The 27785-nt window shown below is 36.8% G+C and overlaps 1 protein-coding gene across 12 annotated transcripts in view; it reads right to left on the minus strand.

Moving 5' to 3' along the window:
• Positions 1-27785, minus strand: part of DOCK7 (dedicator of cytokinesis 7) — a 205118-nt gene that overhangs the window by 47608 nt on the left and 129725 nt on the right. For 4 of the 12 annotated variants that reach the window (XM_032844877.1, XM_032844880.1, XM_032844879.1 and 1 more), the window contains exons 20-30: positions 25551-25782; positions 21551-21715; positions 19706-19875; positions 11350-11442; positions 10067-10156; positions 9714-9749; positions 9032-9127; positions 6892-7032; positions 6682-6795; positions 3929-4099; positions 1978-2117 (exon numbers count right to left, since the gene is read on the minus strand). In XM_032844877.1, the coding sequence (XP_032700768.1) occupies positions 1978-2117; positions 3929-4099; positions 6682-6795; positions 6892-7032; positions 9032-9127; positions 9714-9749; positions 10067-10156; positions 11350-11442; positions 19706-19875; positions 21551-21715; positions 25551-25782 (1448 nt within the window). The remainder of the gene's footprint in view (positions 1-1977; positions 2118-3928; positions 4100-6681; positions 6796-6891; positions 7033-9031; positions 9128-9713; positions 9750-10066; positions 10157-11349; positions 11443-19705; positions 19876-21550; positions 21716-25550; positions 25783-27785) is intronic. The other 8 variants (XM_032844886.1, XM_032844888.1, XM_032844887.1 and 5 more) reach the window with 3 other exon arrangements.

The raw sequence follows: 27785 nt of genomic DNA on the forward strand, positions 1-27785 counted from the left end.
GGTATTGGAAGTGTAATAGCGAACAAAAAAGAAGAAGTGTGTGCTCTCATAAAATCACTTTATAATGGGAGGAGACAGAAATTAAGCAGCAAATTTCAGAGAAATGTTTTGTAGAAAATAAAAGAGGGTTATATGTATAAGAATGATTGTGACAGGGCAGTGTGGCTATCATTTTGATTGGGTGGCCAGTGAAAGCCTCGCCTAGAAGATGCTATCTGAGTGGAGACCTGAAGAATCACAAGGAGCAAAAAGGTACGTGACAGTCTTACGGTAACATGAGCACTGCTTATTTAGGCAGAGAAAAAAAAAAAATCCAAGTGCAAATACCCTAAGTTATGAGTAACTTTGGCATACTAAACAGAAAAAAAGACTGAGATGGCTAGATTTTAGTATGTGGGGAGGGAAGACAGTGACTAAATTACACAAGAATCAGATAAATAGGGCTTTGAGGACCATTACTAAAAGTCTAGATTTTAGGGACACCTGGGTGGCTCAGTCAGTTAATTGTCCTACTCTTGGTTTCGGCTCAGGTCATGGTCTTGGGGTCATGAGATCGAGCCCCATGTTGGGCTCGCCACTGAGCACAGTCTGCTTGGGATTCTTTCCTTCTTTCTCTCCCTCTCCTTCTGTTCCCCCCTCTCAACACCTCCTATGCTTCCTGCACACAGACATGCACTCTCTAATAAATAAAATCTTAAAAGTCTGGATTTTACCCAAAGAACAGAAAGGCACTAATTCAAAAAGATAAAAGCACCCCTATGTTTACTGCAGCATTATTTATAATAGCCAAGATATGGAAGCAACCCAAATGTCCATCAACAGATGAATAAAGAAGATGTATGTATGTGTGTATATGTGGGTATATATACATATATACCCACAAACACACGCACACACACACATGAATATTCGCCATAAAAAAGAATGAAATATTGCTACTTACAACAGCATGGATGGATCTAGAGGGTATAAAGCTAAGCAAAATAAGTCAGTCAGAAAAAAACAAATACCCTATGACTTTACTCATATGTAGAATCTAGGAAACAAAACAAACAAACAAAGAAAAAAAGAGATAAACAAAAAACCCAGACTCTTAGCTATGGAGAACAAACTGTTGGTTACCAGAGGGGCGGGGGCGGGAGGATGGATAAAATAGGTGATGGGTGTAAAGTACTACACTTGTGATGAGCACTGGGTGTTGTATGGAAGTACTGAATCACTATATTGTACACCTAAACGGATATTACACTGTATGTTAACTATACTGGAATTTAAATAAAGACTGTTAAGAAACTCCTAAAGATCCTATTACGAGGATTTTTAAAAAAGTGATCATTATCTAAAGGAATTATGATTACACAGATTTTTTTTAAAGCAATTATTAAGATAGAAATACCTTCTAGGGATGCTAGACCACAACACTCAAGCTATTTAAATTCAATCATCAGACAATATGCCCTTTCCTTGCTACATCAATTTCCAAAAATCCTGTACAAGTGTATACAACTTTGGAAGTTCTTAAAACCTAAGAATATTTGTTTATGGGGCATACTTTGAAATAAAATGCTACATAGTGCAATGGCAAACAGTAAATTTTCTTTACAAGGAATAGAAAACCAATTCATTTTCCTCAACTGAAATGTGCCTACTATATACATCAACAAATCTATGAGTCTACCTACTAATACACACAATATTTTTTGTAACCATTAAGAAGGAAAACTACCAAATAAACCATGATATGCCACTGATTTCAAAACAAACCTCAAATTCAGAGATGATAAAGTATGAAAAAAATGGCTTTCTTAAAAATCAGTGAAATGCAGAAATACCATGGAAATGGGACTTAGTGAATACAGAGGTAGATGAAGAGTGGCAAAGACTAGTCTTTTGATTCTTAGGAAAGTAAGTGCAATACTTCTGTCCCATTATCCAAAAGCAAACTGCTACTCCACGAGGCAAAGTAACTCTACTCACCCTTCAGCATCAGGGTCTAAAATGACAGCCAGTTCTGTTAATACAAGTCCTGCCAAATAATGCTGTTGGCGGAAAGGCACAGACAATTCAAACATATTTGCAATCTTCTGGTCTTGTACGTTTGTGGAAAATCCAGAACTCTGTTTGGGAGTGAGGCAGAGGAAAACTACAATAGCTGTGCAACAAAACATCCTACAGACAGAACATTACAATAAATGCAGTATGAGCATTATCTCAAAGTAAGATATACCTCACTTAGGGTAGTTTATTTTACATCACTATTATTCACATTGGAGAAAGTAACTCCTCTTACTTTTGGTATAGGAAGCTATGATAAAATAACACTTTAAATTATTTTCAATTTCCTTTTTCTCATATTGAAACTTTTCTTTTTTTTAATCTTTATTCTTTTAGCCATTTAATGTTTCAATATCATACCTTAAAGGAGAAAAAAAGTAACTAAATCCAAATGATATATTATGCATTTACTGCTGAGTACAAAAGATATATTGGTAGTCAAAGCTACTGATTTCCAGAGAAAGTCCAAATACCAGTAAAACTGTTTTTCAGAGAAAATACTATCTCTAGAAAATTACTATCACTTTGTCATTCACTCACAGTTTTTAAAAGATTTTTAATACTGCAAAATAGCATCCTCCCAAGATATAGTTCAGGACAAGAGTGTCTACAATCTCATCCCCCTCTAATTCATATTCAAGACCATCCATGTGGGGAACAAGAGAATGGAAGGAATTCTATTAATTTCTTGGCTGAATGAGATGTTCAGAAGGGAGTTAGGTATAAACAAATGTGTTTCATTAAAGGTTTTAGGAACTATACTATGATTAATCTGTTCCTCACTGGACAGCCACATCTCTGGCAGAGGATGTGGAAGAAAGCAAAAGACTAGCCTTATCCATTATAGAAAGAGGTATATGCTAGCCAGGTAAAAGAGTATGTGAAAACAGGCCAATCCAGAAGCTTTTTCATAAAGGCAAAATGTTTTCTAATCTAGGTAAAGCTTAAAAAAATACATATTTTTATCATGAATCTGAGATTGATCTAGGCTAGGGAATTACAGCCAAGAATTAAATAACTCAAAAATAACATTACAAAAAGTTAAGATCAATTTTAACTTTAAACATTAAGAGATTAAGAAAGCTTAAGAAAGCAGCTTGTCTGTCTCAGGAATTACAGAGCAGAAAGAATGTTTCACTAGAAGGAGCTTCTTTGATATTAAAACCAGAAAATCCCTTTATCTCAATCTGTATGACAGGACACGAAATAACTGCTATGATAACCCCTTTTTGTCCTGACAGAAACCACTTGCTGCTAAAGTCCACTGCCACCCAAGAAAACCTTACGAACATCCACCTACTTTCCTTTGGGTTTTCAAGGTACAAGAGAGGTAGGCAGGGCTTCCTCGGACTGCCCTGCAGTTTGACTTCTTTCTCAGCTACATTATGCCTCATGCCTGTTCCTTTCACAGGTATTGGTCCCTAATAAACATCTTCTAGCCCAAACTCAAGACAACTTTGCATCTGCTTCAAGAAAACCCAACCTGCAAAAACATCTCAATGGGCTTATCTAAGTGAATTCACTCACATGGATGTGCACAAATCTGTAAGAGGAGTACAACACAGTAGTTAAGACCTCGGGCTCTAGAATAAAGTCAACACGTGGCTTGATTTAAAGTCTAGCTCTGCCACTTATTACTGTGTAATCTTGGGCAAGCTCATGACTTTTCTGTGTTTCATATACAAAATGAAAATAATAGAACTTACCCCCCAGAATTACTCTAAGGAGCAAATAATTAATACTTACAAAGCCTTTAGCATGGAGCCTATCACATAGCTATTATTCAACAGTGTTTCCTACCATTTTTTCCAGTATTCAGAAAGCTTTCATACAAACATGGGCTTTATAAAAAACTTTTTCAGACACCGCATACCTGAGATGTTGCTGAAGAAACAGATGGTGACGGTGATGCAGGGGGAGTAAGCAGGCTGCAGGGCAGGTTCAGTGTAACGTAGTGCTCATGGCTGCAGACAATTCGTAGAAAATCCAGTCTCAAAGACACCAGCACACTTGGATTTGGTAATGAATAAAGCTTTGAAGATACCTTGTAAGCATTACATAAATAAGAGAATTCCAATTGAATTCATCATTTCTCTAAGCCAACACCAGAAGGACAGACGAAGTATTTAGTGGGCAGTTTTGGGTTTTGTGGTTTAAACAACAGTATCTGCTTTTTCCAGAGTTACTACTAGAATAAAAAAATGGGGAACTAGAAGATCTACTTAAGATTTACAAATCCAGGGGCGCCTGGGTGGCTCAGAGGGTTAAAGCCTCTGCCTTCGGCTCAGGTCATGATCCCAGAGTCCTGGGATCGAGTCCCGCATCGGGCTCTCTGCTCAGCCGGGAGCCTGCTTCCTCCTCTCTCTCTCTCTCTGCCTGCCTCTCTGCCTAGTTGTGATCTCTGTCTGTCAAATAAATAAATAAAATCTTAAAAAAAAAAGATTTACAAATCCATTGACTAGGCTAAAAGTCATATTCTCTGTATTTATAATAGAGCATTAATATTTCCACTTCTCAAAGATACACTTTATGAAGGAAAAGTATACCACCAAAATAATTTCATAAAAGAAATGATCCATTGGGGGGTGCCCTGAGTGACTCAGTCGTTAAGTGTCTGCCTTCGGCTCAGGTCATGATCCCAGGGTCCTGGGATGGAAACCCCACATTAGGCTCCCTACCTGGCAGGAAGCCTGCTTCTCCCTCTCCCACTCCCCCTGCTTGTGTTCCCTCTCTCACTGTGTCTCTGTCAAATAAATAAATAAAATCTTTAAAAAAAAACAACAACAAGAAAATGATCCATTCTTTGGATAATTAGCGCCCTGTGTTAACCTGTATTTATGATTAGCTATTTGTCTACTCACCCAGCTACACGGTAAGCTACTCTGAGGAGACATATACACACTGACTTGAAAGTTTTGGCATCCCTGGGGTCTAGCTCGATGTTTGGCAACCACAGAAAGTCAATGCTTGAAGAACAACGACAAGATTTGAGGAGCAACAGAACATGAAATTTTGCGGGGAGAGTAAAAATACTACATACTACTGCAAGTATCTGCAAGTGGGTCAGTGACCACATGTAGTTTTAACTTCTCTATTAAAAAGAACATACAGGGGCGCCTGAATGGATCAGTTGGTGGAGCATCCAACTGCTGCTTTCAGCTCAGGTCATGATCTCGGACTTATGGGATCAAAGGCCATGTTGGACTTGTACTCATCACAGAGTCAGCTTGGGAGTCTTTCTCCCCCCTCCTTATGCCCCTCCCCTCAATCATATGCACACTCTCTAAAGTAAATCGGTCAATCTGTAGAACATACAACAAAAGTAGCTGATAGAACAGATCTTCAAAATTCTAAATATTAGACTGCCAAACAGCATTCTAAACCAGTAATTCTCAGAAATGAGCCTGTGGACCAGCTGGGAAACGCTGCACAAGCACGGTGTCCCACAAGCCCCTCCCCCACCCCTAGGATTCAAACTCCTCAATAATTCTGGGACCCAAGAGCTGTGTATTTTTAAATTTCCTTTAAAAGGTAATTCTAGAATGATGGCCTAAGAGGACCAATGACTAATGTTTTCCAAAAGGTATATTCATCAGTTGATAAAAATTTTAAAGTCAGCTGTTTGTAGAAAAGTTCCAGGATGCTTTTTTAGTAAAAGCAACATAATGGAAAAGATAAATTAAAAAAATAATAAAAGCAACAAAGTGATTGACTGGATATTTGGATAAACATCCATCCATGATTCTGAACTCTACAATGTCTAAGTCTACATTAGGAGGACTACACAGCAAAATGCAGTTGCTTTAAAAATCAACCAATAAATACACAAGCAAGTTCATTTGGCTATCCATTTAGTGTAACTGGTACTCTTACATGGCATCATGGGGGTTGCTTTACATTATTTTTTTCTATTTTTTTAAAGTTTATTTTATTTATTTATTTATTTTAGTAATCTCTATACCCAATGGGGGGGCTCAAACTCACAAACCCAAGATCAAGAGTCACATGCTCTTTGGACTGAGCCAGCTAGGCACCCCCAGGGCTATTTAACATTCAGTCTAGTGACTTGCTGATCTGCTGCAGAATGGGAATCAAAGGTCCCTGCTAGGCCAGTAAAACCAAGGAAAAGTCAGCTGTACAGATATCAGCTTGCCATAGGCCTGTGTCCTCATAAAACAAATGAAATTTATTTTTGTCTTACTAATAAAAATACCCTGCTTTTATTTTTTAAAGATTTATTTATTTAAGAGAGAACGAGAGGGAGAGAGAAGAGGGGGAGGGTCACAGGGAGAGGAGGGAGACAAGCAGACTCCCAGCTGAGCAGGGAGCCTGACATGGGGCGGGGCTCAATCCCAGGACCCTGAGATCATGACCTAGGCTGAAATCAAGAGTCAGATGCTTAACTGAATAAGCCACCCAGGTGCCCCAGAGATTCTCTCTCAGAGACTCTCCCTCTACCCCTTCTGTTCATGCTCTCTCTCAAATAAATCCTTTTTAAAAAGAAAAATGCTGCTTTTTAAAAACATCAGTATATGAATGTGTTTTGGAAGATATCTAAGCTGCAACTCTAAAAACAGCAAACACAGCATTTAAATTATTTGTTAACTATTACTAATTATGCATTACCTGTTTATAGCAGGTCTTAATAAGGCTAAAGACAAATCCTCTATCCATAACAGACAACAGATCATTGAGAAAGAATGCAAGGCTTGTGTTGAGTCTCTCAACCATTTCTGTGTCCTGGAAAACAGAATAAAAAGCAAAAAAAACAAGTAAGAGTATGACAGCTTAATGTGAGTTCGATAGAAATTTAATTTTTTAACAAGTTATCATTACCTTCTGAAATCGTGAAACTATATCACTAGCAATTGTGCTGACAAGAGCAGCAATGTCATCCATGAAACGTTCTGGAAAACGACTTTTCCTTGGTGCATCAAGTTTATCATTAAAATATAAATGATGCACCATGCTCTTCACCTGAAAAAATGAATAAGGCATTAGTTTAATTTTTTATGAATGCAATTAACAGTTAATCATATCCGGGCTATTTTTTCACTACACTATGTGATTAACAGATGGCTGAAATACTTCTAGCCCCTCAAATACTTTGAGAATCTCCCTGCAGTAGCTTATGTTCCCAAGAAATATTAAACACGGTACAACTCAATCACTGCATCACCTTCATAAAATTATTCTGGCTACCAGTATGAAAAGAATTATAGATATGAACAGAAAAATAGTTCACCTTTCAAATTCGTTTTAAATGAAATCTTTTCTAAGATGCAACATTTTGACATTCCATATATGCCGAACAGTAAGCTTTGAGACACTAGACACATTGACTTCACTGTGGTCTCTTCAGCATCTATTATATAGTGACGTATGGCGAGTGTACAGTAAACACTGATGACTCAATATGAATAGTAAACCATTGGGCAAAAATTAACAAAGTGATTTACGTGTACAAAATGCTTCTGTGGGCACCTGGGTGGTTTAGCCTGCTGAGCATCTAACTCTTGGTTTCAGTTTAGATCATGATCTCAAAGGTCTGGAGATCAAGCCCTGCACTAGGCTTTGTGCTCAGTGCAGAGTCTGCTGGAGATTCTCTTCCTATGCCCCTCCCCCCACATGCTCATGTGCGCACTCATTCACGCTCTCTAATTAAAAAATACTTCTGGATATTGACTATTACAACAATGTGGTAATAATAATAAAGAATTCAGGGAAAGCAAAACCAAGTTTCAACAATTAGTACAGCAGAGTTACGTTTTAGACTGTAGCTTTTTAACTATTCTAAAGAAATCTTGGGGCGCCTGGGTGGCTCAGTGGGTTAAAGCCTTTTCTTTCGGCTCAGGTCATGGTCTCAGGGTCTTGGGATTGAGCCCCGCATTGGGGTTCCCTGCTCAGCGGGGAGCCTGCTTCCTCCTCTGGCTCTCTCTGCCTGCCTCTCTGCCTACTTGTGATCTCTGTCTGTCAAATAAATAAATAAAATCTTTAAAAAAAAAAAAAAGAAATCTGAACATACACGTAAGACTATCAAAAAATCAAAATTACAATTTGATCTTATATTAAAAGCACAAGAATTACAAACTTGGTGTTTATTCTCTAGAGGGGGGGAAAATGAGAATCCTATCACTTACATAGGGTCCCTGTCTTATTTTCTTCTGTAGATTAGTAAATCTCTAGAAAAACTGTCTTCTTATCCCCAATATAGGTAACACTCAATCCTGAGAATGACCCTATGACATACTCTGGAAGCTCCTTTTGTTTCTTTTCTTCCTGCCTTCCTTTTTGTTATTATTGTTTTGTTTTCCATTATATTTTTACACATTCCTCTTTTGGAAGAAAAAGTTTCAATGACTTCAGCTTTCTAGAGGTTGAAGAGGAAAAGTCCCTAGTGCCAGAATGCCTGAGTTTGAATCACAGTTTTGCCTCTCTGTGCATTGAAAACCCCTAGCCCACAGGGACAGTGCTACACATCGTACATACTTGGCAAATCTTTATTGCTCTCGTGTATATATGAGTTTATATGTATATAAATATTAGGATATTAAACCATTTGTTTTTAATATCATTTATTAAACTGAGCCGAAAGTGTTGTTATTGAGCTTTCGAACCATGAAAGCAGTGAGAATCTTTAAAGCCCTTTTTATCTGTTTGGGATGAAATCTAAAATACATTATGTGCTAGCCACGTCCAGACCAAGAAATAAGGTACCATGTTTTTCTTTAAAAAGAGAGCTGGTTCTGCAACCATCTCTAAAAAAATAGTTAAGCAAAGCCTTCTAATTCCACCTGAATTATGCTCAGTGTCCACAGTGTTTATGCAGAGATGTAACAAATGTTAATTTTGTATTGGAGGCACATGTCAAACCCTATGAAGGACAACTGAAAAGGCTTTTTTGGATAAAATAATGAGCTAACACAAAGTTGCCAACTAAGGAAAACAGTATTAAAAATGTGTTGGGCTTGCTCACCATTAACTCAAAAAAGAACCAGGCTTGTTGCAAAGCTGATTCCCGCACGCTGCCACTGCAAACAACCCACTGCAAAGCCAGCTCCTCATGAAAAAGCTATCCAGAAGTAAATCCAAAGTTATTATCAAAGTCATATCTGCTGATAACACAAACCAAACCATAATGCAATTACAAATGAAGATATAATGAGAATAAGCAAAATAAGGCATGTGAACCATTCAATGATGCAGTGAGGACACCCATTAACGAAACGGCTGTTTATACATGGAAGACAGTGGCATGTTGAACAGCTGAAAAAATTACATGTTATCTTGCAGTAAAATGTAATTTTAAAAGGGCAGGTGGGAAACAGCCTCCTAAATTGTACCTGCAAACAGAAACTAGACCAAAACTCACAGTTACAAATACGATCTTGTTTGTGCCTTAAATACATATTCCAACATATGCAAATACATTCATGAACTTTGCTGGTACAATTTAGGAAATACCTTTAGAAATTGAAACTTTGATGTAAGCCATTAATTTTCAAGTTTTCAGGTATCTGAAGTCTTTTTTATAAACATAGCGGAAATTTCCTGCCTTATAATGGATATGCATACAAAGCATTTGCAAAGTAGGGTATATCGATATGAGAAAGGACTAACAAAACTGTGCATAAGGGAAGCAAATCAACATATCTTACTAAGAGTGATAATTTTTCTAACTCATCTTCCTTTCCCTGGAGATTTAAAACACAAAACAGAGCAGTTACAGAAACAGAATTCAGAACTGATACATTTTTTGGTACTAAAATCTGATCATCAAACTTGATTTCAAACAGTCAATCCCAAAGAGATAAACATTTCTCTAAGAAAAGAGCATACACTGGAGTGGTGTGCCCAAAAAGGCATCAGACAAGCAATGCTTTCTCAAATGTATTTTTAAACAAATAATTTAAATGCAATTATTGTAACATACTGGCTACATAAAGAAATCTTACATCTATTTAACTGCTGGAATTTTCCCCCTATATGGATTGTCTTCATATGAATCTACCTTTTTAGTTGGTAAGCGTCCCGTTAATGTTTGTAAGAAACTTGACGTCTCTGTGTGCGAAGACATACGGTTACAACTTCGATCCATAGCCTATGGAGTGGAGGTGAATGAATGATGAGATAACATTAAAGTCTGCTGTGGAGGGCGCTACAGCTCAAGGATTACATACAATTTTTTAAATAATCTTACTTTGGTTTCAAGAACTGTTTTATTATTGCTCATCTCATTTTTACCATTTTAAGCTACTTTAATGACAGTGCCTTAGAAGTATCAAAATGGCTTCTATGTATTTTTAGTAAGATGAATTATTTTAATGATTATATAAATTCAGAGTGCTGCAAAGAATGAAACTTTTATCTGTGTGATCTATACACATGCACACATCCAGTAAGAAAATGTAAAAAGTAAAAACATACTTCTCACTGGTTTCAGACCAAAAAGAAGAAATCAAGAGTTTTATATTCAATCAAGGAAATCAAAAGGTTAGAATGGTTTCTTTCACTTTTCACTACTATCAAAAACTACTATTCAGATCTGCCATATATTTCAAATATAAAACATTTATGATACTAAACATGGAATCAAATTCTTCAAGAACAAGAGCTTTTCCCTCCAAAGCCAATACACAGATGAGAAGTATATTTTGAGGTGTCATGCAGTATTAGCTATGAAGCAACTAGACTTAAGTAAGCAAAACCTAGTTCAACTAAGTTATACACAAATTTCATACTTTGCAACACAATATAAATTAAAATGGATTTTTGCTTCTGGTATTAAACCTTACAGCATGGGGATCATATACTGTTCACACTTAATTTCAGCTTAGTCCCAGTATTTCTAATCAGTAATTATGAAAAAAAAAGGGGGGGGCAAGACAGTAAATGCTAAATGAAAAGGATATAGCTACATTTTAAACCAAAAGCAAATGGAAAACTGCCAGGTTTTTTCCATACAAAATTTTTTTTAAATTCTTACTAAATGTGCTACCCCTACAGTAGAAACTGTTATCAAAGCCATCACTTGCATAAGCAGCAGACATTGAAATACTGACAGAGTATACAGGGAGGAAGGGGGAGGGAGAGACAGGAAGTAGGAAAGGACAGCATTACTGGTGCAACTGGTGGTATTCATGCATAGTAGTTGGAAAATGTGCTAAGTAAACAAAAATACACACTTTTTAATGATTAAAAAGCAAGCCACTGAAATCATAGTATGTACTAAAAAGTCATGTTCTAAAAAGAAACATCAGCAGCCAATAAAGAAACCTCTAATATAAACACCACCTGTGTTGATTCTGCACTTGGACTGGGGTTGGATCCCCATGGGGCAGCTTTTGGACCACCAGTGTTAACCCAGGAATTGGAGCGATCTAAACCCTAAGCATATAATAGAAAGCAGTTGGAAAGGAAAGAAATATTACATGTGGCATGCTATAAATTATTCTTAAAGAAATCCAGACTTTCCAATGCAAACATGTTTTTAATTAGTACTGTTAAAGCAACCAAAATTTCTAGGCATCTAGAAGTATTAGTTCACCATAATTCCTTATTACATAATTTGTTTTTAAATCACGAAGAATAATAAGTACAGCATTTAAAGACAATTTCTCTTTAGTTGGAGTACCAACTAAAGTTCCCACAGGACCATCCTCCCAAACCCTCCATAAAGATGGCACGAGTTAGCAACATAATTTCCCCTGAATCTAAATAGGATTTAAAAGGGGGAAAAAAAAAAAAAAACCGAATTGAAGAAAATAATTTCATTCTTGTCTGAAAGACTTTATTTGCATTTTGTCATCAATTGAAACTTCTGTGTATTGATATTCCATAATTCCATTTGACCTTGCTTCCTCTTTTGCTTTCTTTTAACAGACCAACAAGAGAAATTAAGAAAACTAAAGAATTAAGAAAGAAAAAAGGAATGACTAATACTTGCTCCTGCCTAAAAATGAGGGTGGATTTGGGGTTGTGCTGTTTTACTGTGCTTGTTGTAATTAAACATAATAGGCTACTATTTTATATAAATATCATAAACAAAAGCATTACAATGGGGCTGGTCTATAGGAATTCCATCTTCATCATCACTATCACTGATGTTAATTTAATATGCTACCAATGTGTACGATCAGAAGTGAATTACATCTGTTCCTCCCTGAAAGAAGTTATTATCCCAGGTGAAGAGAACCGGGGCTTTAATTTCTTAAACATGACTGATCGTTAGAGTCACCTGGGAAGTTTTATAACATTCAGATTCTGGGCCCCATCCCCAGAAGTCCTGATTCAGCAACCTGGGCTGTGGCCTGGGAATCTGCTATTAGAACTGGAGCCAGTTATAAGGGATTTTCAGAAGACTGTTGGAATAAGAATAATGAAGACAACCCAAGACAGGGTGACAAAGATGGCCCCAACCCCAGAAAGCACTAAAGGATAGGTAAAGGAAAAACAAGAGTAGTAACAACAATAATCAACTGTGTAGACACATGTGTATCATCTGGGAAGGTCAACAACAATAAATATGCAGGGCATTAACTCTATAAACAATTTAAGAATCTCTGAGAGTGAAGCCTGTGTATCAATACTATGGGAGGGAATGAGGATTAGGGAGGAGGAGGCAAGACAAACTGCTACCTCTCAAGAGCGTGGGTTTTTAGGGAGAGTATTTCCTCTTCCTTTTTCCCCCTATTTTTCAAAAAATACAGAGTACTTGAATGTTATAGTAAGTATCCATTTCAACTCATTTTTCATATTGAATGTGTAAGATGAGTGTTGAAATTCAAATCCAGGTTCTACTGCTTATTAGTTGTAAAACCTAGGGTAAATTACCTAAATCTCTTTTTCAGTTCCTTAGCATAAAATAGGATAATGATAGTCTTCCTCATACTGCAAAGATCAAATTTAAAAACGCAAGTAAATTAAGAAGTACAATGCTTCAAATATAGTAAACACTCAAAAAAAGAGTTCTGGGTGCCTGGGTGGCTCAGTTGGTTAGGCGTCTGCCTTCAGCTCAGGTCATGATTCCATGGTCCTGGGATCGAGTCCCACATGGGGCTCCCCGCTCAGTGGGGAGTCTGTGTCTCCCTGAGCCCCTCTCCTGACTTGTGCTCGCTCTCGTGCGCCTGCACTCTCTTTCACAAATAGATAAAATCTTTCCAAAAAAAAAAAATAGTTCTAACAAAACTCCCACACATGTTTTTTAAAATGCTTTCTAGAAAAGTAAATAAGAGAATATTCAAATACTAGTAAAATTATGTAATCAGATTTATTTAAAATAAAATACCTACCTTCTCAGAACCCCATATTATTTCAAACAAAAGCAAATCTGCAAACAATGTTTTTCAGATATGTTAAAACAAAAGTTTTCACCAGTCTCCCAAATTATGTCTCCACCATATAAAGTTCTTTGTGCCATTTGCAATTTTTACAACCACTACTCATGTTACAAAAATAATACATAAGCATCTGATTTTTGCAACATTATAACTTGCTCTTCTACCATAAATTTCCACAATACCAATAATTTCCCTGTACTCTTAAATACACTTTCAACTCCTTAATTTCCTTTAAAATTAAGGCACATGTTAATCAGTAATGTGAGAATAAACAAATCTCTTTGTGTCATTGTATATTATATCCACAATACTGAGACTAAGCGGTTATAATTACATCAAGTCGAAGTTAACTATTTAAAGAAAACCTATGGCCCATTATTTTGTAAAGCAAATAATTGCCGTAATTTAAGTGTTATAAAGCTAAGAATTATATCTTAACTTAGTTAAGCAAATTCATCACTTATATTTACTAATGTTAGAACTATGTTTACTGATCTCCAATGAACAGAACAGATTAACCAAGTGTGTGCACGTGTGCATGAAAGAGCTTTTGTTTCTGTCACATCTCTAACATTAAATATAACATTAAATATAGATAGGCTCCTTCCTTGAGCAAGGCTCATATTGTATTTGATTTGACATCAACACTGCTGTTAGAATTCAAAGTTTTGGCTTTGCATCCACTAGTCCTCAGCACAGTGCCTATCATACAGTAAGCTCTCAAGGTTAAATTTAAAAATAGGAGATAATGTATTACAAAGAAACTATATATTCACGTAAAATTGCACTGGCATTTGTTTAAACACAATAAAATTCAAACTTGTCGTAATCATATATTTACATAATTGAACGTTAAAAGAACATTACTAGGGCAAAGAGGTCAGTTTTGGCAAGAATAATTATGAAGAAAATCTTGCAAATCTGATTTTACAGTCATCAGAGTAATAAAATCCTACTGATGTTAAGTATTCTTGAATTTTAGGAGCTCTGCATTTTATATTAAAGAACAAAATATAAGACCAAATGTCTTCCGATCATTAAACACATAATTAACCCTGACAGCAAGAAGGCAAACAAAACATAACTCTTAATGGAGTAGTTTATTCTCGCCATCCTCACTAACATTCATTCACTGAATATCTATTGAGCAGCTTCAATACGCTGGCCACCATGGGTGCTTAGGATTTATCATTCAGCAACTACGCTTGTCCTCATGGAGCTCATACTGTGATAAAGGTAAGGTAAACAAACACCAAAAAGTAATTAATAACTAAATTATATGCTACATTAAAAGGCAGTAAATGTTATAAGATAGAGAAACAGAATGAGGGGATCAGAAGCCCCCACGATAAGACTAAAGAGAAAGCAAACCAGGTTATACATTTAAGTAAGGTGGTCAGAGTAGACCTCATTGAGAAGGTAGTCCTCTGAATAAAGGCTTAAAGGAGGAGAAGGAGTCAGTCACACGATTATCTTGCTCAGAGGAATGATATAATCTAAAGTTATTTATTTTTTTTAAGTAATCTTTCCATCCAATGTGGGGCTTCAACTCACAACTCCAAGATCAAGAGTTGCATGCTCTATGGAGTAAGCCAGCCAGGTGCCCCTGGCATGACATAATCTGACTTAAGTTTTGTCTTTTGCAACTTAAGCCTTTGATGCAGCATTCTGCTTGCTATGCTGTGAAGAGTGTAGGTTGGAAGTAGTGAAATCATCCTCCAGTTTATTACACAAACTGAGGAAGAGAGGATGGTAGTTCAGACCAAATGGTAGTAACATAGGTAATAAGCAGTGTTTTGATCTTTAACATCTATCCAAATCTGAACAAAAGGATTTAGGAAAGGCCACGGGATTGAGTTTGCAATTTCCGAGAGAGATTTGTTTCAGAAATACAATTTTGGGAGTCATTAGCATATAGTGGTATTCAAAATCATGGGACTTGGGGTGCCTGGGGGGCTTAGTGGTTTAAAGCCTCTGCCTTCGGCTCAGGTCATGATCCCAGGGTCCTGGGATGGAGTCCCATTTTGGGCTCTCTGCTCAGCAGGGAGCCTGCTTCCCACGCCCAGGCTGCCTCTCCACCTACTTGTGATCTCTGTCAAAGAAATAAAATCTTTTTAAAAATAAATAAATAAAATCATGGGACTTGGTAACATCAAGCAATTGAGTGCAGAGAGAAGAAAAGATGATAGAAATAAAGACAGAGGCCTGGGGCACTTCCAGATTAAAAGATCAGGAAAAGAAGAATCCATGGAGACTGAATAGGTATTACCAGAACAGTAAAAGAAAAACCAAGAGGGTGCAGTGCCCTGGAAGGCAAGTAAACAGAATAAACCAAGGAAAGACTTTAACTGTGTCTAAATCTGTTGTAAGGTCAAGTGAACTGAGTGTTAAGAATTAACCATTAGATTTAGCCACGTGGAGCATTAGTGACATTAACAAGGGCAGGTTGGATGGAAGATGGGAGCGATCTCTGATGAAAGTAGGGTACAGAGAATGGGAGTAAAAACTGGAGATATCTAGTATAGGAAAACTCTTTTGAAGAATTCTATTATAAAAGGTAGCAGAGAAACAGTGAGGAAGACAGCAGCTGAAATACCAGAGGGGAAATTTGGGGATAAATAAAAATGGGATAAATAATAGCATGCTTGTATGTGGATGGGACGTCTTAGTAGATAGAAAGCAATAATGATGCAGCAGAGAAATGAAATAATTGCTGGAGGATCCTGAGTAGATCACAGAATATAGGAGCTTGTCTACAAATGGATTAATGGAAACAGTTCAGCTGTAGCAGAGTATTATATTAACTAGTGGGTAGTCATAGATGGTAGTAGGTAGGTAGATATGGTGATAAAAGTATGTAAAATTATTCTTTTGATGGCTTCTATTTTCTCAACGAAGTAGGAGATAAAGTGAGGAAGACTGGTGGGCAGGTAAAGGAAGAAGGCATGAAATCTTTTTCTGGGAGAATGAGAAAGTAACTGGAATAAAAAATATAGCCTAATTGCCTAAAAGCATTGAGAGCTCTCTTGAAGTCCATGGCTTTTCATTTCAAATGAGACCAATCATCATGATACTTCTCAAATCATGTTCATTGGCACAGGTGCCAACATGGCACAGATGGATGACTGGGTTCAACTATGGTTTGAGATTTGGCTAAGCAAGTAAAATGAAATGGGAGATGGATAAGGCAATATAATATAATAAGGTTTGATTATAATAGGGTTAACTATAATGACTGGTCATAGAGCGGCACCTGGGTGGCTCAGCCAGTTGGGCGTCTGGCTTTTGATTTTGGCTCAGGTCATGATCTCATGAGCCTGGGACGAGCCTGGGACAGAGTCCTGAGTCAGGCTCTGTGCTCAGCAGGGAGTCTGCATCTCTGCCTCTCTCCCCTCTTCCTCCACCCCTCCCCTCACTTGTATCTGCACTCTCTCGCTCTCTAAAATAAATACACAAACCATAAAAAAAAATAATGATTGGTCATGGAGTTTAAGCTAGCTAAATTGGAAGAAAGAACATTAAAGGATTGAGACACAGTAAAAGGTCATTAGATCAAGTGATGGGACGTTGCAGAAAAGTGCTGGGAGTTGAGGTACTAGAGAGAAAAACTGGAGTTAATAGAGAACACGCTTCATGAAACTGAGATTATGAGGTTTAACGTTATTAGTAATGACAACATCTAGGGTATGACCACAGCTGAAGCGGAGGAAAGACAAAATCATTAAAAAAAAAAAAAAAAGTTTTGGGGCACCTGGGTGGCTAAGTCATTAAGTGTCTGCCTTCAGCACAGGTCATGATCCCAGGGTCCTGGGATGGAGACCTGCATCTGGCTTCCTGCTCAGCAGGGAGTCTGCTTCTCCCTTTCCCTCTGACCCTCCCCCTACTGGTGCTCGCTCACACATGCGTGCTTTCTCTTTCTGTCTTGCTCGCTCTCTCTCTCTCTCTCTCTCTCTCTCACACACACACACACACACACACACACACACACAGTTTCTTGAATTTCCAGGCCAATGAAGTCAGAATGAACAGAAGCTATAAACTTCAGATTCCTTATGATTTTAACAATGAGATAAAATTATACACACTATTAGTGATTATGACTAAATGATATTCCAAAATAAAGTAACTATCAAAAATTTTCCAAGAGGAAACACGAAATCCATTTAAACAAAACTTGACTAGGAAGGGGCTATGGTGTCATGAGACAAATTCTCATCTTATGATAGCTTTCTCAGAAGTTTATGTAATTATATAGATACTACATATCAGAAGTTAATGTCATCATGTCTCATTCTATGAACTACATGAAAAAAGGCAAATAATCATTCAAATATACATAAACCTTTGTTCTAAAGTTTGATGTTATCATCTGTCCAATACACCATATAAAGGAAAACTCTAGAATTATGCTAGATGAGACATAATGTAAATCTTACAGAAGTTAAGAGGCATTTTAAAAGTAGAACCTTGAGGACAATGGTGTCTTTTTCATCTCTGTAGCTCTTTTTTTTTAATTTTTAAATTTTTTAATAAACATATAATGTATTATTAGCCCCAGGGGTACAGTCTGTGAATCGCCAGGTTTACACACTTCACAGCACTCACCGTAGCACATACCCTCCCCAATTTCCATATCCGTAGCTTTTAACAGGAAAATTTCTTATTCACAAATCAGATTCATTCTACAGAAGAATTATATTTACAGTATACAAATAATGCTAAGTACTAGCTCTATTATAATGAGATACATTCAAGAATGAATACAAGGATTAAAAAAAAAAAACAACTTGAGTTCTTTTCCTAAAAATGGAAATATATGGGGGGGGAAGGGCGCAGGAGCCTTCCCTTTGACAGTTGCTGTGTTACTCAGGTTACTTGGCACAAGCCCATGTACAGGCATTTGCATATCACTCTCAGGGAGTTCACAAAAAGTGAAAGTCATTTAACTAGAATAAGGTCTGTATGGATCTGTAAGTTACTAAAATCCATGTTTGTTACTTGAAATATAAGACTACAAAATATATTTTTGATCTGTGGCAATTACTTTACAAATTACTTGTTAATTTAAAAGAGCAATGCTTAAGTTCATTAGAAGCTTCTGAATGTAAAATTTTTATAGCTATATGAACAGATATGAGAAGTTCTGACATTTTTGATCAATGTTCAAGTATTTCATGTAACAAACCAAGATCATTTGCAAAAAAAAAGAAAGATCTATTACAGTTCAGGCTAAGGGTGAAACACAAGAGGCTAGAACATATTTATTAATTCTTCCTTAGATCTTAGTCAACAGACTAAAAGTGCCAAAGAAAAGTTGGCTGTGATTCTGCAGCAACAGTATCTTCCTCCTTTCCAACAGCAAAAAATACATCTGAAATGGTCTTATATACATTGTATATAAAAAGATTTACTGGCCTAAGTCTTACTGTTTTTTTCCAGCTTGTTTAAATTTGGAGTTATTCTTGTATATTACCTATAAAAAGGTAACAACTATTCCTTAATTTTTTAGGGGGCATTAATAAAGATGCTGTAAGGGCGCCTGGGTGGCTCAGTGGGTTAAGCCGCTGCCTTCGGCTCAGGTCATGATCTCAGGGTCCTGGGATCGAGTCCCGTATCGGGCTCTCTGCTCGGCAGGGAGCCTGCTTCCCTCTCTCTCTCTCTCTCTCTCTCTGCCTGCCTGTCTACTTGTGATCTCTCTCTGTCAAATAAATAAATAAAATCTTTTAAAAAAAAAAATAAATAAATAAAGATGCTGTAAATAAAATACAGCGAGATCTTACACTAGCTAGCCTCTCACTTGTTACCTGGAATAATCATTAACCATCATTAAATAAATCATATTTTTCAAGCTCTGGGGCATCTTTATATAGAGTTTTCCACTGAAAGGCAGCTCTATTACCAATCAAGGCTAATCAATGGTCTTGATATTTTTCAGAGAAAGGATGGAGGGTCATATTTTAAATCAATGATGTGATGTCCCTTCTACACAGCAGTCAGGTCTCTTGAGTTCTACAGGAAATTAGTCATTTTTCACAGGATGGAGTACCATACAGACAAAAGTGCTATATGGACTGGTCATCCTGGACAAATTTCTTAATTTGGCAGATTTTCTTGAGCAGACGGCACAAACCAGTTTGTAACAGCAAGCTTATTTAATAGAAACATGAGGCACTTAGTGCAGACTCATTGAAAGGTACAATGTCTTACCTGTTACTAACTCAAAAACATTTTAAAATTAATAAATTAAAATTGGGCATCTCTCACTTTCCATAAACCAAAAACCAAATGTATAGACATGATCTTCAGTTTACCTTACTGCCGATGATTGACCGTACTTCATCATCTGGTGACGTGGGAGTCCCAGATATATCTGGATTACTATTACTAAGGCTCCGAGAACGATTTAAATTAAGGCTTGCAGGTCTCACAGCAGATCTAGCCATTGTGGCATAATGCACTGATCCTCCCAAACCCCCAGGACCTAGAGTTGTATATAAAATAGCACATAATTAAACAAAGAAAAATCGTCAGGAAAGGACCTGGAAAAATCTCTGCCACTTTGCAAAATTCCACACAAATCATGAATTATTTCTAAATGAAAAATACTATAAATTAAAAAAAACTCAAAACAATGACAGCTACACCAAGATATCCCATATTACAGCAGCTGACAAAACCACTTGGCAATGATAACGTGATTAACTTGTCGATGTTTCTGATTATATATTAAATGTACAATAAAAAACAAGATAGAAAACACACACATACACATTACTTTCTCTTCAGATATGAGTGTATCTAGGACTCAAAATGCTCCGGCTGATGGCTCTTCCTTTTTCCCACCCCTCCTACTCTGTCCTTGATGCACGGTCACTGGAAGACAGCCAATTTACTGTAAACATCTCTTGAATGAGACTGTGTTTTGTTTCTGCTTCTTCATCAATGACAATTTGAACTATACCAAAATGGCATCCTTATGATATACTTATGTATGTCTACTCCACATAATTCTAAGAGCCCGAGTTATAAAAGCAAGAATTCCTCTGTTTAAAATCAACTATATTCAACCATCATTCAACATATTCTATGAATATAAAAATACCCAGCAACTGTATCCATAATTTATCTCCATTTTCTTAAAGAAATCCTTCATATTTGCAAATGACACACTTCTGTCAAGTAACTAATTTACACAGTCTTTCAGGTCAGCATGTAAAAAAGATGTTTTGTAAAATCTGTGGAATTCTAATAGTGTACTGAATGAAAGGGTAAAATGGAGGAATATTGTAGATATCCACAATATAACTTCAGAGCCTCAAGTATTATAATTTTAAAAAATTGAGAGAAGAAATAACCCAGAATATGAGTCAATTACTTCTCTTTTTGCAATTAAGAAATAAAATGAGCTAAAACTTAGAGCCAGATTACTATTATGTCTAGTTTTCATAATCAATGTCATATGTAGTTATCATCATTATTAATGTTGCCAACAGCTGGAGAAGGGCACTTACCATTATCATTAGTGATGAATGATGATTCATACAAATGTGTGAGCAGATTGAAAGGTACGCACAACATAATCATTAACAACTAAAGAGTTATTGAAACTGAGACATCCCTCAGTTGACCCCACCACCACACTACCACCAATGTCATATAAAACCAAGTAACCACTTTGGGCGCTGATATTCACAAAGGATATATTATTTCACTGACCATGAAGAGGTCAGGACTTTTCTAGAGAATATCCTTTTACATTATTGTAGGTTTCACAAACTTATCAGGGAACTAAGCCACCCTATTTCATCTTTAATGTCAATATTCCAAATGACAAATATAACATTCTATTTATCTCACCAAAACAAGGAATGATAAAATGCTTCCAGAGACAAAGAACTTATTTCCAAGGTTTCCAAGAATTAATTCAACCAAGCTCTAATTCAAATTAAAGGAATCTATATAAATAATGATGCCTGAAGATGTAATCTAATTATCCTTGTAATTCCAGGACCTAGCATAGGCCATGTTACTCAGCAGGCACTTAATAAACACTTGCTGTTGAATGAATGCATCCCACTGGGACTATGACATTATTTCAGTCTGCCATGAACATACAGTCTACGCAAGAAAATTTCCAAGTAAAAGGAATAAAATACCTGGTGATGGTGAATTAGGGTAAGTATTTGGCAGGCGAAAAACATAATAGATGTATGAGGCCAGAAGGCTGTTCCTGCCATGCTGGTCATGATTTCCTTCCAAGTTTTTGTGGAGCCGATTTATAATTGATGCCATGGCTTCAAAAGATGCTTGACCCAGATTAACTTTTAAGAGGGAGGAACACATTTTTGCATTAATTTTTTTAAACTGTAAATTCTAAAGAGATCAAGGTTTTGTCATCTCTATATGTGTTAAGTATAGTTATTGTGCACAGTAAGTGTATAAAAATGATATTTGAGGTTGTTTTTAATGATATCTTGTATTAGTTAGGTGAATCAAATTACTTTTCTACACAAAATTTCAAAATCCTTATTTTACTAATTTAACATGAAAACTGTATAGGTTTGCTCAGTCAAAAAACAAAACCTCAACCAACAGGTACCTATTATTTTGTAAAACAATACATAGCACATAAAAAAAAAGAAATCTGGGGCACCTGGGTGGCTCAGTGGTTAAGCCTCTGCCTTCGGCCCAGGTCATGATCTCAGGGTCCTGGGATCGAGCCCCACATCGGGCTTTCTGCTCGGCAGGGAGCCTGCTTCCCCCTCTTTCTCTGCCTGCCTCTCTGCCTGCTTGTGATCTCTCTCTCCCTCTCTGTCAAATAAATAAATAAAATCTTAGGAAAAAAAAAAAAAAAGAAAGAAATCTATCTTGTGTATCACCTCTGAAAAGTCACTTCTTATTTAGACTCTGAAAACCTAAGGAACATACAATAAGTACGTGTTACTCTTGTTTAAAAGAATATTAACAATGAAACAGATTATTAAAAATATCAACTTAACGGGGCACCTGGGTGGCTCAGTGGGTTAAAGGCTCTGCCTTTAGCTCAGGTCATGATCTCAGGGTCCTGGAATGAAGCCCAGCATCGGGTTCTCTGCTCAGCAGGGAACCTGCCCCACCCCACCCCCATCTCTGCCTGCCTCTCTGCCTACTTGTGATTTCTGTCAAATAAATAAATAAAATCTTTTAAAAAAAATAATAAAAAAAATAGCAACTTAAAATACTAAGAAAAGAGGATAGCAAATAAGCATCATGACTGACACGAGTGAATTGGTAAAAGAATTAGGCACCTAGAGGAACAAGCTGAGGGAAGATGGTATGGCATTTTCAATGTCAGGCTAAGCAATACCTACCCAGTCATTCAAGTGAGTATATAATGAGAATTTTGCAAAATTCGGGAAATTCTGGTAGCACGCTAAATAAATTTATAAAACAAACAGCCATTCTGGGCAAGTAAGCCTCAGAGTTGATTTATTCAGTCAAGACACGAAATTATACACCAAAATAAGGCCAATTAAATTTTCCTAAAAGTGGAATAATCTGATAAAGTGGTCAGGTAGGAAGGGGCGCCTGGGTGGCTCAGGTCATGATCTCAGCATCCTGGGATGGAGCCTCCTGTTGGGCTCCCTGCTCAAGGCTTCTCCTTCTCCCCCGCCCCTCCCATCGCCACCCCCACCCTCCCTCATGCTGTTTCTCTCGAAGAAATAAAAATCTTAAAAAAAAAAAAAAAAGTGGTCATGTAGGACGATTAATCTATATATACTGAACTAGAAAGAAACTAGAGATGCAGAGGCCTAAGTGGGCTGTACAGTTTTACCTGTGTTCCTGCTTAAATCCCTCTTCCTTTTCCTCACAGTAGGTCCACCAATTCTCAAAACTCAGGCCCACTTTAGCCCCTTCTCAGAATATTTTGCTTTTTATCTCCCAGTAGAAATTTATAAAGTATTAAAGTCCTCACCTTTACACTACAAATTTATCCAATCTGAAACCATTTTAATTTCCCTACCAAAGAAAGCAGTGCTCCTCTCCTATATAACAATGATCACTTTTTTCCTACAGGCTTGCTTCATTAATTAAATCTTTTAGCACCTCTTATATTCCCCCCCACTAGTTTCTCAAAGCACATAAACATGCTCAAATGATTCCATTCTTATGCCACAATCAACCCTGCTTCCTCTTCTAACTGAATTTCTTTGAAAAACAGTGTGTAACTTTTGTATTCCTTTCATCATATACTATGCACTACTTAATTCTCTATAAATTGGTTTCTACTTTCACTATTTGACTAAAACTCTTATTAATTTCACCACTGGACACCTCTTTAGTAAATAAGACCGAGACTCTAGCATCAGATACTTGGGTCTGAATCCTGAGGCAAATTTTCAAGCACTGTGTTCATCACTCTACTTATTTGTGAAACAGTGGTAATAATACCTACACAGTTGTGAGCATTTCATACATTACTATGAATAAAGCATATAGCAGTATTGATGGCATATAGTAAGCGCAAATGTCTGTTACTATTACATTATTATCTTACTTACATAATCTTACTTACATAATTTACAAAAATGAATGGTGCTGAATTTTTTTCTTAAAACCCTCTCCTAGGACTCCTGTGACAATACGCTATACAACAACTCTTCAGTATTTCTTAACCCGTCCCTCTTCTCTCACTCATTGTCCCCTCCTGTTTTGGCAGGACCTCATAGTTTGTTGTACGAAATTCTGCAAGATTCCTAATTTGTCTTTTTGCCTCCAGATTTTCTCACTTTCAACCCATCTCCCCATAGCACACTCATCTTTATAAAAGCCAAACTGGGTTACAATATTTACCTAATTAAGACTAGACCCTTCAAAAGCTATTGATTCCTTACAGAATAACAGTCCCAATTCCCGAAAGTGTCATAGAAGATCCCATTTCATCTCCCTCACTGCCAATATCATCATTAATCACCAATCCTCCAATTTATGACTACTTATAATTCCCCCTAAATTTCTCAGTTCACTTATCTGTCTGTATGCCATACACATACTACTTCATCGCCTAGGACTAGTTATTTGACTGTCAGACTCCTACTCATCTTCAAATGTTTGATCCAAGGATCACCTCTACTAACAAGTCTCCCCTAAAGCAGAGAAAGACAATTACCATACGGTTTCACTCATATGTGGAACATACGCAACAGCACAGAGGACCATAGGGGAAGGGAGGGAACACTAAAGGGGAAGAAATCAGAGAGGGAGACAAACCATGAGAGATTCTGGGAACCAAACTAAGGATTACAGAAGGGAGGTGGTGGGGGGATGGGTAACTGGGTGATGGGCATTAAGGAGGGCATGTGTGATGATGAGCATTGGGGGTTATACACAACTAATGAATCACTGAACACTACATCAAAAACTAATGATGTACTATATGCAGGCTAACTGAACACAATAAAAATAAATTTTGAAAAACTTTAAAAATTAAAAAAATAAAAATAAATAGAATAAAATAAAATTCCAAGTACTGAACACTCCTCTCCTTTGTTCAACCATTTAACACAGATTTTTATAATGTGTCTTTCTTACAAACTCAACTACTTTGCAGGATTTGGGTGGAAGCTATTAGCAAAAGCAGAGGAACAAATCTTGGAAGACAGTGGGAAACAGGAATACTTCTAATTCCAGAATAACACAGAAGAAAAAGAGAATATAGAGATTTTCAGTCAATGAAGAAAAGAAGAGCTATTTTAAATAGAGGATACCAGATGAGTAAAAATGTAGGCTAGGTAAATCAAACATCATGTAAAAAGCAAAATAATTTATCTGTTTGCCTGTTTTCCAGAATAGTCTGAGAGCCTTAAAATCAAGAACTAAGCTTTGGACAGAGCCTATCAGTGTCTGGCACATAGTAAGTGCTTCATCAATATTTAGTAAGTGGATAAGTGAATTTGTTTCCATAATCTAAGTTGAAGTCTATATGGCACATTGGAACATTTTATAAAAACAAACAAAAGGAAGTTACTTTCTGGCATCAGAAATACCCTGCCCTCTGCTTCCCCAAATCAAACACAGTCCTTATAGATAACAAATAGTAAATGATTCTATTTCTGCAAAAGCTAGAAATGCCAAGTTACAAATCTCCTAATTCCCCAAACATTAAGTAAAAATTACCTATCTGGCCAGCAATGACAGGAGGTCTAACAACTAAAAGTATCAGTTTATCAAGCAGAAGATGAAGAAATCGGACCACTGGTTCCAACTGAGATGAATTCAACGCCGAAATACTGCTCTTCAATTCATTTTCTAAGTTATTTTCCATGATTCGCATGTCTCCAATTCGGACTGGGAACATGTGTTCATCCAGAGCATTGACCAGAGCAAAAAATTTGTCAAGATAAGGATCCTGAAACAAAGAATGAACAAAAGCATTAACCAATTATAATTGTAAATCCCCCCAAATTTGGACCAGATAAATATAAAATATATAAAATAGTGCATATAAAATATGTAAAACATTTTATATAAAATAGCTCATGTAAATCAGTAATACAAAAAAGAACATAAATATATACAAACACTGTTTCCAATTAAACACTATACCTATTCTCATCATTTTGAACATGGCCATTCTGAACACTACTGATTACTCAGAACTCTATTGATACTAATTAAGGATTTTTTTTTCTCCCAGCGTGAGTCCATCTTACTGTTTTAGAACTTAATGATTGTGCAGGTCTGTTAGTACAAGGCCTCTGTCCCTTATCAATTTATTACCACTCAGCTCCACCCAAACCCACCATCTTTGCCACAGTTTGTAATACTGAAGCTGGCTCTCTGAATTGCATTTCATCTTTGTCAGCTGGCCTGTGGTTACAGCTCAACCAGAGAGGGTACAAGAAACAGCCTTCTTTTTTCTTATTTGTTTTCCCAATGGCAGCTAGCAGATGTGAATGCTGGAGTTCAAAGGTGAGGGATGTGGCAGCAGTGTTCACAGCAGCAATGGTGGCTCCTGTCCGCTAGCAGGTACCCTCCACAAACTAACATGGCAGGCAACGTGTGCCCGAAGCCGCAGTGTCTTCTCTTTGGAGATCTGATTCTTAGCCTTCAGTATCCTCCTCTAGGTTTCTAAGTTCTTTCCTTATCACTTTCTGCAACTGCTATCTCTATTACAACCACAAAATTTTTTTTTTTTTTTTAAGATTTTATTTATTCATTTGACAGAGATCACAAGTAGGCAGAGAGAGGCAGGCAGAGAGAGAGGAGGAAGCAGGTTTCCCGCGGAGCAGAGAGCCCGATGTGGGGCTCGATCCCAGGACACTGGGATCACGACCTGAGCCGAAGGCAGAGGCTTTAACCCACTGAGCCACCCACGCGCCCCCCCGAATTTTCTCTTACCCCATTTAGTAGTGAATTACCTTTAACCCAGTTAACAATTATTTGTATCTAAACTGACTCCATTCGGATTACTGTCAATTTCCATCTCCTGACTACATTCTGACTGCTACTATTTAACCTTCTCCTACACTAAGAGAACCACAGTCTTATTTAAAGCAATAATGTGCCCAGTCCCAGGGCAGATGCTTGCTCCCCCAGCCTGCTCTATCCCTACTGATGAGACATGTACAGTGATGACTGTATATACAGCGCTGTCCACAGAGATGTGAGAAGTCGGCTGGAACTCTGGGAAGACTTTTACTTAGTTAATAGTGAAAATGAACTTTAAGACAATAATGCAACAGCTTCATTCACATTTATAGTTCTAATACTGTTCTGATTTGGTATGTAGGATTTAAATGAATAAAAAAATTATTGATATCCAGTAAATTTTAGAGAGCTACAAGCAAAGTACAAAACATAAGAAACATTGTGTTCAGTTGACCCTTTTAAGAAGACATACATGATGAAACTGTCTTACATAGTGGCAAAAATTTATAAAATCTTGAGTATTACTCATTAGGTCGGTGAATGCCAGAGGGCTACAAGGTAGATACTTCCACTTTATCTTCTCCAATATTCACAGATTCTAAATCATCTATATAATGTATTTTGCCCCAATCCTTCTTTGTCACCTAAAGACAACACCTGTATCCGCCTCTACAAAAACAAACTTAGGAGCAAAAGATAAATATACCACCAACTCCAAAAAGAAAACTAGTAATGACAATAGGAATTAAAAAGTCATGAAGAATAATCTATTTTTATACTTAAGAAAATATGATACTATTAAGGGAAAGAATACATTTTAACAGTATAAATGTAACATCAATCTTATTATCAAAAGGGTTAAGACTATAGGAAACAGAACATATCCAGTATCAGAAAGGGAAAAATTCCACTGGAGCCACTCTTTTACTGGGATCTACCTGTATAATGCTAAAATCTATCTACTACTACCTTTTGTTGTTG

Source organism: Lontra canadensis, unplaced genomic scaffold (assembly GCF_010015895.1).
Source record: "Lontra canadensis isolate GAN:19392208 unplaced genomic scaffold, GSC_riverotter_1.0 scaffold158, whole genome shotgun sequence".
Lineage (NCBI taxonomy): Eukaryota > Metazoa > Chordata > Mammalia > Carnivora > Mustelidae > Lontra > Lontra canadensis.